This window comes from Mirounga leonina, unplaced genomic scaffold (genome assembly GCF_011800145.1).
Source record: "Mirounga leonina isolate KUSES-001 unplaced genomic scaffold, KU_Mleo_1.0 Mir_53, whole genome shotgun sequence".
Taxonomy (NCBI): domain Eukaryota; kingdom Metazoa; phylum Chordata; class Mammalia; order Carnivora; family Phocidae; genus Mirounga; species Mirounga leonina.
Window position 1 is genome coordinate 9,827,339 of NW_023270807.1, and position 12,222 is coordinate 9,839,560.

A 12,222-nucleotide genomic window follows, 5' to 3' on the forward strand; every position below is an offset into this window, starting at 1 on the left:
GAAAAGACAAAGAACTTTCCCAGGCCACCTCCTCAAGATGCATCTCTCTCACTGTGGAGAAAGATAATTCCAGTTTTTTCCTTCTTACGGTGCTCAGTGTGATCTAGGGACTCTGGAGCACTTCTTCCTTCCCTTCAAATCAGCATTTCTTTTTTTTTTTTTTTAAAGATTTTATTTATTTATTTGACAGAGAGAGAGAGATCACAAGTAGGCAGACAGGCAGGCAAAGGGAGAGGGAGAAGCAGGCTCCCTGCTGAGCACAGAGCCCAATGTGGGGCTCGATCCCAGGACCCTGGGATCATGACCTGAGCCGAAGGCAGACGCTTAACCATCTGAGCCACCCAGGTGTCCCTCAGATCAGCATTTCTGTAGGACTCTCTCTTCTTCCCTCACATTGCTTCTCTCTCAACTTTGTAGGCAGCGTCTTTCATTGTGCTAAAGTTTTAGAATTTTAGGTTAGAGTATTTTTAAACTTTAATGGCTTCTAGGTTTTGAGTAGGTCTGTCCTATTCTAGGATTATAAAAAATATTTCCCTTTATTTTCTAAATATTTTAAAATCTGTTTGCAATGTCCTTATGCTGATGGACGGAGGCAGAGTCCTAGCTATAACTGTTTCAGGTGTTTCTACCTCATGGGTTGCATGGCCCTTGCTGTTCTCACTGGCTGGGATGCCTCCCTTATCTAGTGACCCATATCTGCCCTGTGTCATTTCTTAGAGTTTTAATTTTCACGAGTTTATATTTTGATAACACGCAAGTCTACCACTCTTTCTTTCTAAACATTTCTCTTTTTTTTAAAGATTTTATTTATTTATTTGAGAGAGAGAATGAGAGACAGAGAGCACGAGAGGGAAGCGGGTCAGAGGGAGAAGCAGACCCCCTGCTGAGCAGGGAGCCCGATGTGGGACTCGATCCCGGGACTCCAGGATCATGACCTAAGCCGAAGGCAGTCGCTTAACCAACTGAGCCACCCAGGCGCCCCACTTTCTAAACATTTCTTGACTGTTCTTACATATTTTCTCATCCCGTGCCTGAATCTACCTGTCCTGTGTTTAGTAAAAAACCTTTTAGGCATTGTGATTAGAATTACATTGAATTTTTAGATTTATGTGCAAAGGTGAGCCAGAGTTTGTAACCATTTCGCCCTATGGCCTCCTTCACATGGCTAGGGGCCAGAGGCAGTCAGCCTGCCGGGGAGAGGGGCTGAGGAGAAGAGCACGTTGGAGAGGGGTGGGGAGGATGGGTCTTGGTGGAGAGGGTTGGGCAGGGAGTTAGGCGTGACTTTTGGGATGGGGAACTCCAATGTCTCTTCTCTCTAAGAGAGAAGCTAGTGAAGACGCTGGTGGAGCTGCTGACCAACCAGGTGGGAGAGAAGATGGTGGTGGTGCTGGCCCTGCGCCTCCTCTACCTGCTCATGACCAAGCATGAGTGGCGCCCCCTCTTTGCCAGGGAGGGCGGCATCTACGCTGTGCTGGTTTGCATGCAAGAATATAAGACTTCCGTCCTGGTGCAGCAGGCGGGGCTGGCGGTGAGTGGACTGGGCCTGGCGGGGGAGAGCGATGGGCAAGAGGGGCAGGCTGAGGGCTGCTGATCTTGAGGAGGTGCTAATCTGAGGAGGAGATTTAGACCAGGGAAGAGACCTTGGGACAGAAAGATGCACAGGGCTTGAAGGTTCCAGCTGGACAGTCTTGGAGATTGAGTGCCTGTTTGGAGAAAGGGAGAAGGATGTTTTTAAGAATGACTCCCAGGTTTAAAACCGAGCAGCAGAGGGGGTGTGGAGGCCATTTACTCAGTAGGGGAATGGGGGAGGAGGAAGAGGGAGAGGGAGAAGATCCGGAGTTGAGTTTTTAGGTTTGTTGAATTTCCCGTGTCTTTTGAGTTACAGTTAAGTGTTTGGTTAGAGACTAACTTTCTGCATGTGACAAAGTAATTTTTTACCCTTTGATCTGAGTGGTGCCCTTATGTAGAAAATACCCCCTCGCCAGCTGTGGGTGCCTTGCCGCCTACAGGATGGGGAAAGGGGGCCCCGTTCAGGGGCTTCCTGACTACTCCAGACAGTGCTGGCTGGTAGGAGGTGTGGGCAGGGTGTGCTCTGTATAGCCTGGGGTCCCTGAGGGGGGCGGGTAGGCCTCATCCAGATCAGTTCTGAGACTGGATTCCAACACTATAATGGCAACAGCATGGACAGGAACACAGGTCCCCTTAGAGCTGGCTGTTCCAGGGCCAGGCTGGGAGGCTCTTTCCTGTAAGGGGCCAGCTAGGTGCTGCTCCTAAGAGCAGCCAGGCACTCATGTCTAGGCCATGTTTGCTCAAAGAATGCCCTAACCCTTTCAGATTGCATGGCCAAAATACAACATTTGCCCCTAAATTTAAACTCTTGCCCCATAGCAGAATTGCATCGTCTTGTTTATAACTTCAGGTTTATAGAATTCAGCTAATTGGGGGGGGGTTAACAAAAGGGAGAAAGCCTCATTATGAGGCTTATTAGCATATGCATGGAGGGTTCAGGCCTTATAAGGGAGAGTGTCCTGAGAATTGGTTCTAATCTCCATCCCTGGCAGGTTTCTTCTCAAGTGTCAACCCTTTCCCCAGGGACGGTAGCCTCCACTCTAATGGTATGGCAGTCATCTTAATTGAATATTCTTTCTAGTACCAGAGAACAAGTTCACGGATTCCAAGTATTTTTTCCTATAATTCCAACCGCTTTTCCTATGAGACAACCCACGTAGTCTTGTTGAGGAGAGTTGGCTACTGGCTTTGGAGGCCAAGGGACATAGTTTGGGAGTGTCAGCCTATTGGTGGTAATTGAAGCTGTGGGAGCAGATGAGGTTGCCCAGGGAGAGGGTGCAGAGTAAGAAGGGGACAGGAACTTCCATGTTGAAGGATTAAGCAGAAGAACTCGAGAGAGGCAGGCCAACCAGGAGGCTATGGAGTCTTGGAACTTGAGAGAAGGGAGGTTTTGCAAGGGGAGGGGTGGTCCAGGGAGATGGAAGACAATGTCATGGAAAGCCTATGAAGACAACTAGATGCTGTGACAGGTCTCCCCCACCCGGAGGAAGCTGCGGGAGAGGGTGGCCATGCCATTCGGCCTCGGTGCCTGCAAGTGAAGGGGCGGGCTGATTTTACTATTGAGCCTCATTTTTTCCTCTGCTTTCTTTCCTTCTCTCTCTTTTTGTTCGTAGCGGTTGATAGCCCATCACGACCTCTTCCGTCTCCTACTTGACCTATTTGCAAACAGCTCAGCTGCCCCAAAGTTTGGAGTCGAGAATGAGGACCTGGCTCTCCTCTTTCTCTGCATGGTGACGCTGCCCACAACTAACTGCTTCCACATCCCCGTTGCAGGCACTGAAGATGCTGGCCATTGCCAACTCCACGGAGATCCCCACTTTTGTTACTGGCCGAGACCCTCTCCACCCTTTGTTTGATGCCCAGATGACCAGAGAGATCTTCGCCAGCATCGACTCAGCTACCCAGCCAGGCTCTGAGAGCCTTCTCCTTACTGTCCCTGCAGCCGTGATCCTGATGCTGAACACAGAGGGGTCAGGGCATGACCCTCCAAACTCCCGCTAAGCCCCAAGCCCCACTGTCGCCCCACCCACATCTCATGGGCTTCACAGAAATTCCCTTCACAGAGGTTGTTACCTCTGGATGAAATGGTGGTGGCCCTCTCTGACTGTTGTTGGTAGAGGGGCCAAGTGATTGGGGGGAGGGAGATCCCCAGAGAGAGAAGGGGCACCCTGACCTTCCTTCCTGGGGTTGGGAGGAGTGACCTGAGGTCAGGGAGCTGGATGTCCTGGCCTCAGAGGGAGCCCTGGAGCCCTTTCCTCCTTCCCCAGCCGCAATCCCCCTCCCCTCTGCACTTGCTTTCTGCTTCCATTGCGTTCACTCCCTTTCCATTTCTTCCTGGGATACCTCCCTCCTCCCAGGTGCTCCTCCGCAGTGAGAAACGGTCTGCTCCTGCTCAACCTGCTTCTGTGCAACCACCACACTCTGGGGGACCAGATTATAACCCGAGAGCTGAGGGACACCTTGTTCAGGCACTCTGGGATAGCACCGGGGACAGAGCCCATGCCTACCACACGCACCATCCTCATGATGCTCCTCAATCGCTACTCAGAGCCACCGGGCAGTCCTGAGCACACAGGTACCGTCGTGGAAGGGGCGGTTCTTCTGAGGAACCAGGCAGTGCCAGCCTGTGGCTGGGAGGGCTAAGGCTTACGTACTAGCACCTTCCTGGAAAGACACGATGAACCTTCAGGAAATGAGTAAGGGTTTTGGCATTGAAGTTACGTCTTAAGTAGAACTTCGTGACCAAAAGGAGGAGACTCTAGAATAGCTAAGGAAAATTACATATCTAGAGCCAACATGCGGGGCGCCTGGCTGGTGCAGACAGAGCGTGCGACTCTTGATCTTGGGGTTGTAAGCTCCAGCCCCACGTTGGGTGTAGAGATTACTTACAAATCAAATCTTTAAAGCCGCCATGCTAGGTAGTAGGGGGATGTAATTATAATAGCTTATAGTTATTGGCTGATGTAATAGCATAGCTACCATTTAATAATAATAAGTAATTGTAAGACTGTATGAGATTAAAAATGTCTGTGTTGAACATGACAGTGTCTGCCATACTAAACTTTTTTCCAGATGCAGCTAGCTATATATTTGGGGCCAGAGAAGAAAATCCCCCACAGTTTGATACAAACTACAGACATCCTCCAAACAGGAGGAGAATTTGGGGGTGATTTTCTGGACCTGCCCAGTTCTTGGTTTGACCAACTTGCATGACTCCTCTTCATACTCGTTTTTTTCCTCCCATGTGTCCGGGCAGCAGCACTGGAAACCCCTGGTGCCCAGGGCCAGGATGGGTCCCCTGAGCGCCTGATCCGATCCCTGGTGGGGGGCCCGTCTGCAGAGCTCCTTCTGGGCTTGGAGCGGGTGCTGTGCCGTGAGGGCAGCCCAGGGGGTGCTGTGAGGCCCCTCCTCAAGCGCCTCCAGCAGGAGACCCAGCCCTTCCTCCTGTTGTTGAGGACTCTGGATGCCCCGGGGCCCAACAAAACTCTGCTGCTGACCGCACTGAGGTGAGGGGCCTCTTGGGGCACCCATGCATCAGAGGTGAGGGGGGGCCCGCAGACCGCAGGGACTTCGCTCATTTCCATCCCCTTACCAGGATCATGACCCGGCTGCTGGATCACCCTGAGGCGATGGCCCTCCCCTGGCACGAGGTCTTGGAGCCCTGCCTCAACTGTCTCAGTGGCCCTAGCAGCGACTCTGAGGTATCAGAACCCTGGTGAGCGTGGGGGAGGGAAAGGCTGCATCTGGGGCACCAGCTACCTTGTGAGGCTCTGCAGGGCAAAATGGCCTTTCTGGGTGGGTCTGAACAATGAGAGGGGTGGAGAGAAAGGAATGTTATCTAAGAGTCCTCAGAACTGGGGCCTTTGAAGTATAAATCTTTGGGCTGCAGTTGGATTTTAGATTCTGGGTTTAGAAGCCCACACTCACCAGGCCAAACATTCCTGACTCTCCACCCTTCCGGGTTTGTGCGTTGTGGACCAAGGCTCAGGCACCAAGGTGGGCTGTTGAGAGAGCTTCGCCCTGGCAGGAAGAAGCATCGGAAGCTGTGCCCAGGCTCTGCCGGCTTGGGAGTCCCAGCACCCTACTGCTCTGTCCCAACCTTCTTTGGTACTCTCCTGCGCTTTCCAGGTTCTCCAAAAATCTCATCCCACCACATTTGCTTTTCTAAACCCACCCCTCATCCCTTCTGGGGCCCACCCTTTGTTTCCCATACATTAATCTCTGTGGCTCTGGGCTCAGATTGTTCAGGAGCTGCTCTGCTTTCTGCATCGGCTGGCCTCAATGCATAAGGACTATGCTGTCGTTCTCTGCTGCCTGGGAGCCAAAGACGCCCTCTCCAAAGTCCTGGACAAGCACTCGGCTCAGCTGCTGCTGGCCTGTGAGCTTCGGGACCTCGTGACAGAGTGTGAGAAACATGCCCAGCTCTACAGTAACCTCACCTCCAGCATCCTGGCTGGTTGCATTCAGGTGAAGAGACTTGGGGAGCCAGAGCTGAGGGAGAACAAAAGCCAGAAGCAGGGGACGGGGATTCAGTGTGGGTCCCTGTTTGGCACGAGTAGCAAATCTGGGGCACTTGTTTCCCAACCGTTCCCCCACGTGGTCCTGTTCTCCCAAAATGTGTGAAGAAAGGGTTTGAGTGTTTTGTTGCCCTTGGCTTGTTCTCCATACATGTTTCTCTATGTTCTTCATATTCTGCCTTCCTCCCCGCGCCCCTTCTCTCTGATGTTCCGGCTGCAGATGGTGCTGGGCCAGATCGAAGACCACAGACGGACCCACCAACCCATCAACATCCCCTTCTTTGACGTATTCCTCAGGCATCTCTGCCAGGGTTTGTGCCCCCATCTGCTTTCTCCTGGCTCGCACCCCAGTATTTGTTCTCCCTGTCCCTTGCCTTTCTTCTCTGTCACCTAACCAGGCCGTGACGGCCACCCCTCCCCTCTGCCCCCAGGCTCCAGTGTGGAAGTGAAGGAGGACAAGTGCTGGGAGAAGGTGGAGGTGTCCTCCAACCCACACCGGGCCAGCAAGCTGACGGACCGCAACCCCAAAACCTACTGGGAGTCCAACGGCAGCACCGGCTCCCACTACATCACCTTGCACATGCACCGTGGTGTTCTTGTCAGGTAGGAACATGCCCACGCGCGCATATGCGTGCACACACACGCGTGCGCGAATATTTCCACATACCCCAGTATACATTCTCCAAGCACCCACATACGCAACTCTGTAAACCCGATGCGTGAGGGACACACTCAAACCCATTTTGTGCAGTGAACAGATGGACACATTGATCCGCATTCCTTGTGCAGTGTAGACATCCTCGTTCCCTGAGCCTGGTGACATGCTCCTCCCACCAGGGACAGAAGTCACTGCCCTGTGCATTGTGTTGAGGGAGATTGAGAACTTCCTCATTCACTCTTCCCATGGGTGCTTGTTTAATGTATACTCTGTGCCAGGCACTGGGCCAGGGTCTGGGGCTATAAGGACAATAAGATATGGTACCCGTCTTCGGGGAACCTGTGGTCTTGTTGGGGAGCTAGCCTGGAAAATCAGTAAGAGTAAGAAGAGGTGACACGGACCCTGAGGCTGAGTGAGAGGCTAGAGAAGGCTTCCAGAAGGAGGGGTTAAATGAGCTGAGCTTTGAAATTAGCTACATAAAGAGAGGGCAGTGGCTAGAGGGACAGCATATGTGCAAAATGGGAATAAGAAACACAACGATGTGTTTGGGGGAAGTTTAAGTAACTGTGTTTGGCTGGAATGTAGGGTGTGTGTCGTGAAATGGCAGGAGACAAAGCCAGAAAACTAGGCAGAGCCAGGCCACAGAGAGTTTTGTGAACTAAGAAGTTTGAGCTTTATTCCAAAACTGGGGGAGCCACTGAAGGATTTTTAAGAAGAGAAGAGACAAAACTAGATTTTTTTATTTTTATTTAGAAAAGTCACTCTTGGAACACCTGGGTGGCTCAATTGGTTAAGCATCTGCCTTCGGCTCAGGTCATGATCCCAGGATCCTGGGATTGAGCCCCATGTTGGGCTCCCTCCTCAGTGGGGAGTCTGCTTCTCCCTCTGCCTCTCCCCCTGCTTGTGCTGTCTCTCTTTATCAAATAAATAAATAAAATCTTAAAAAAAAAAAAAAGAAAAAAGAAAAGTCACCCTGGCGATTATGGGAGTTTGGGTTGGAGGCCAGAGAGTTGGAAGGTTTATGCAGTGGTCTCATTGAGAAACGAATGTGTTCAGTTAGGCAGAGGGAATGGGAATAGTGAAGGGGTGGCGGACTGACACATCTCAAGGACCAGAATCTCCAGGATGCGCCGTTGACATGAGGGAAGCGGTGAGCAGAAGTCACAGTGACAGAGCACTCTAGGGAGATGGCAGTTTTCTTCCCAAGAGGGATGTAGAAAGAGGAGCAGACTTCTGTGGATGGATGATACTTCCATTTGGGCATGCTGACTTTGAGGTGCCTGTGGGGTGTGACATGGAAATGTCTGGTACACAGCATGAAAGCTGAGAGGAGCCGTCTAGGGTAGAGATGTGGATTTAGAGTCATTAGGGTATTAGTTTTTGATTAAAACTATGGTTTTAAATAAAGTCACTTTGGGGGAAGGTAAGAGGAAAGCAGAGGCTCAGGGGAAGACTGACACTTAAGGAGGCAGCAGAGGGACAGCAGGCTGAGGAGGAAGTGATGGCTTGAAGTCATTTTGAACAAAGACCAGGGCCCCAGTTCTAACTGATTGTTTTCTCCTCTCCCAGGCAGCTGACTTTGCTCGTGGCCAGTGAGGACTCAAGCTACATGCCGGCCAGGGTGGTGGTGTTTGGGGGCGACAGCGCCAGCTGCATCAGCACTGAGCTCAACACGGTGGGGACCCTGGTGCCCCCCCACCTTGACCTCACTCCCCTTCCTTCTGTCCCAGGACCTCCTTTAAAGGACTCAGTCCCTGGAGGATTCCCACGTTCCTTCCCCAGGCAGGCTTTGCCTCCTAAGCAGTGAGAGCAGAGTTTGGCATGCACATTTGCACGGGTCTGTGGGCTCAGTGCAGAAGTGAAGCGCGCACACCATCACAGGATGCGGTTGCTGACAGTAGTCCCTCCACCCCCACTGCCGGAGGTGACAGTCCTCTCTCCTTCTCCCCTACGCTGTCAGGTGAATGTGATGCCCTCCGCCAGCCGGGTGGTCCTCCTGGAGAACCTGAACCGCTTCTGGCCCATCATCCAGATCCGCATAAAGCGCTGCCAGCAGGTAGGGTGAGGGAAGAGGCTGAGCTGGGGATCACGGGGTGGCACAGGGTCTTCATAGTGATTGTCTCCGCCAGCATGTGGGGGCCAGGCCCAGGCCATGCATCTGCTGGGGGGATGGCCCAGGAGTCTGTTGAGTTCCAGAGATGTGGGAATGTCTCACAAGCCTCCGGGGAACTCAGGACCTGAGGCCTGGCTTTTTTTTTTTTTTTTGGTAGTGCTTGGTGGCTGGGTGGCTTAGGTGGTAGACAAGTCTGTGCGTGTTACAGGGCGGCATCGACACCCGGGTTCGAGGCGTGGAGGTCCTGGGCCCCAAGCCCACTTTCTGGCCACTGTTCCGGGAGCAGCTGTGTCGCCGGACATGTCTCTTCTATACCATTCGGGCACAAGCCTGGAGCCAGGACATAGCGGAGGACCGCAGGCGCCTCCTCCAGCTCTGTCCCCGGTGGGTGGAGCAGGCAGCGGGCCGGGTTGAAGAGAGGGAGGGGAGGTTAACACAGCAGGAGGACATTGTTCAGCAGTAGGTGGTGGGAGGGGCGCCTCGGTGGCTCAGGTGGCTGGGCATTGGACTCTTGGTTTTGGCTCAGGTCATGATCTCACAGTCCTGGGACCGAGCCCCGCGTTGGGCTCTGTGCTCAGCATGGAGTCTGCTTCAGATTCTTTCTCCCTCTCTCTCCCACTCACTGTTTCTCTCTCTCAAATAAATAAATAAAATCTTAAAAAAAAAAAAAAAAAAGTAGGTGGTGGGAGACTTCTGCAGGAGTCTGAAAGGTGAGGCAGCAGCTAGGACACGAGGCGAAGGGGGCACGGGGGCAAGTGTGCGCTGATGGCAGCAGGCTGGGTGTGGGACCAAGCACAGTGAGGGTGGGAGCTGACCGCACTTGAGTGGAGGCCGCAGGGCAACTTGTGTCTTTGACCCTTGACCACACATTCCTTATTCCCAGACTCACCAGGGTTCTGCGCCACGAGCAGAATTTTGCTGATCGCTTCCTCCCTGATGACGAGGCCGCCCAAGCGCTGGGCAAGACCTGCTGGGAGGCCCTGGTCAGCCCCCTGGTGCAGAACATCACCTCCCCTGGTAACCATCCCGACCCCTGGCCGCACTAACCAGCCCCTCGTAATGATTCCCAGGGATCACCTGGGTGATCACCTCTTGGTTCTCTTGGTCCGTCTTTATCCCTGAAGGCCTGTCGCCTCAGTGTTTCTCTCCTTCCTGCCCCAGAGACTGCTCCCTGAGACTCTGGTATTTGAATCCTCTCCTCCACCCCACCCCCACCCAGACTCCAGCTGAAGTAAGCCTCGGCCCGGCTGCCCCCCAGACCTTTTTGTGTAATTGGGCCTTCTCGCTCCTCTTCCTGGGCTCTCTGTCCCCCTATTTCCCATCACCTGTTTCTGACCTGTCTTCTTTTAGATGAGGAGGGTGTGAGCTCCCTGGGATGGCTGCTGGATCAGTACTTAGAGCAAAGGGAGAGCTCTCAGAACCCACTGAGTCGAGCAGCATCCTTTGCCTCTCGAGTTCGTCGCCTTTGTCACTTGCTGGTGCATGTGGAGCCCCCACCTGGGCCTTCTCCTGAGCCATCCACTCGGCCCAGTAAGTCCCAGCAACGGCCTGTTGAGCTGGCTTCTCCCCGTCTTGGATCTTACTCTCTCTGACTGCTTCACTCTGGGCCTTTCCAGGGGTCAGTACCCAAGACCCCTGGGTCCACTCCAAGGCTGAGACCAAGTCACTTCCCTTGCCCTTTGTCTCCACAGTCAGCAAGAACAGTAAGGGCCGGGATCGGAGCCCCGGGCCCTCAGCAGCCCTTCCAAGCAGCAGCCTGAGGAACATAACGCAGTGCTGGCTGAGCGTGGTGCAGGAGCAGGTGAGAGCAAGGAAGCTGCAGTCGGGCGGGGGGGTGGCGGGTGTGGGTGCGGGGCGGCCAACCTCCTGAATCTGCTGTTCCTTCTCCCTTCTCAGGTCAGCAGGTTCCTGGCTGCAGCCTGGAGGGCCCCCAACTTTGTGCCTCGATACTGTAAACTCTATGAGCATTTGCAGAGAGCAGGCTCAGAGCTCTTTGGGCCTCGGGCAGCCTTCACGCTGGCTCTGCGCAGTGGCTTTTCGGGCGCCTTGCTCCAGCAGTCCTTCCTCACCGCTGCCCACGTGAGTACCACGGTCACCTCCCGGTCACCTGGTCACCCAGTGCAAGCTCGCCTCTCACCTCCTCGCACCCCCCACTCTCCTGCTCCACGCCCTCTTCATGCTTGGCCGGTGCCCTTTCCATTGCCCCCAGATAAGTGAGCAGTTTGCCAGGCACATCGACCAGCAGATCCAGGGTGGCCTGGTTGGCGGAGCCCCTGGAGTGGAAATGCTGGGGCGGCTTCAGCGGCACCTGGAGCCCATCATGGTCCTTTCTGGCCTGGAGCTGGCCACTACTTTTGAGCACTTCTACCGGTGAGTGCAGGTCTGAGAGGTAGGGGAGGGGAGGCCTGGAGTCTAGAGAGGGTGAAGGGTTGAGTCTTGGTGGGGAGCGGGGGGAGGAGGCAGTGGAGAGGAGAGATTAAGATACAAAGATGGCCGAGGCACTGGTGGAAAGGGAGTAGGGAGGGAGAAGGGAGGCAGGGCCTGTGACCCAAGCCTGCCGTGACAGAGGAACCTACATTCTGGAGGGGCAGGCAGGGCGGCTGGGCCGGGCCGAGCTGCCGCCGCACTGAGGCTCGGCCCTGCTCTGCGTGTGCTGCAGGCACTACATGGCAGACCGTCTCCTGAGCTTGGGCTCGAGCTGGCTGGAGGGGGCTGTGCTGGAGCAGATCGGCCTCTGCTTCCCCAACCGCCTCCCCCAGCAGATGCTGCTCAGCCTGAGCACCTCTGAGGAGCTGCAACGCCAGTTTCACGTCTACCAGCTCCAGCAGCTCGACAAGCTGCTCTTGGAGCAGGAGAATGAGGAGGAACAGGGCCTGGAAGAAGAGGAGGTAAGAGCAAGGGAAATGAGTGGGTGAATAGGAGAGCAAAAGACTAGACCAAAGAAGGGAGCCCAAGAGCCCTTGAAATCCTTCTGTCTCTCAGGAGGAAGCAGAGGAAGAGGAGGCTGAGAAAGAACTATTTATCGAAGATTCAAGTCCAACAGTTTCCATACTGGTCCTGTCACCACGCTGCTGGCCGGTCTCCCCACTCTGCTACCTGTACCATCCCAGAAAGTGCCTTCCCACTGAATTCTGTGATGCCCTTGACCGCTTCTCCAATTTCTACAGCCAGAGTGAGGAGATAGGGACAGGCAATTGGAGATTGGGGTGAGATTTGGGGTGGCAGGAGAGGAAGAGGAGAGGACCTGTGGACAGGAATGCGTAGATAGGAAGAAAAATGGTCTCTAGGGACAGCAGTCTCCTAGGGAAGGGGGAAAAGGTGGGTTAGATCTTTCTTAATGTCTCTCATCATTGCCTTCACTTTTG

General features: G+C 53.9%; 1 protein-coding gene across 3 annotated transcripts in view; it reads left to right on the forward strand.

Annotated features, from left to right (window-relative positions):
* CUL9 (cullin 9) overlaps positions 1-12,222 on the forward strand; it is a 37,393-nt gene that overhangs the window by 7,640 nt on the left and 17,531 nt on the right. For 2 of the 3 annotated variants that reach the window (XM_034991691.1, XM_034991689.1), the window contains 18 exons: positions 1,321-1,528; positions 3,343-3,539; positions 3,927-4,144; positions 4,826-5,075; positions 5,165-5,270; positions 5,809-6,036; positions 6,307-6,397; positions 6,518-6,689; positions 8,314-8,419; positions 8,705-8,800; positions 9,066-9,241; positions 9,741-9,874; positions 10,208-10,387; positions 10,549-10,658; positions 10,754-10,936; positions 11,067-11,227; positions 11,517-11,745; positions 11,840-12,029. In XM_034991691.1, coding sequence (XP_034847582.1) covers positions 1,321-1,528; positions 3,343-3,539; positions 3,927-4,144; positions 4,826-5,075; positions 5,165-5,270; positions 5,809-6,036; positions 6,307-6,397; positions 6,518-6,689; positions 8,314-8,419; positions 8,705-8,800; positions 9,066-9,241; positions 9,741-9,874; positions 10,208-10,387; positions 10,549-10,658; positions 10,754-10,936; positions 11,067-11,227; positions 11,517-11,745; positions 11,840-12,029 — 3,035 coding nt within the window. The remainder of the gene's footprint in view (positions 1-1,320; positions 1,529-3,342; positions 3,540-3,926; positions 4,145-4,825; positions 5,076-5,164; positions 5,271-5,808; positions 6,037-6,306; positions 6,398-6,517; positions 6,690-8,313; positions 8,420-8,704; positions 8,801-9,065; positions 9,242-9,740; positions 9,875-10,207; positions 10,388-10,548; positions 10,659-10,753; positions 10,937-11,066; positions 11,228-11,516; positions 11,746-11,839; positions 12,030-12,222) is intronic. The other variant, XM_034991690.1, reaches the window with a different exon arrangement.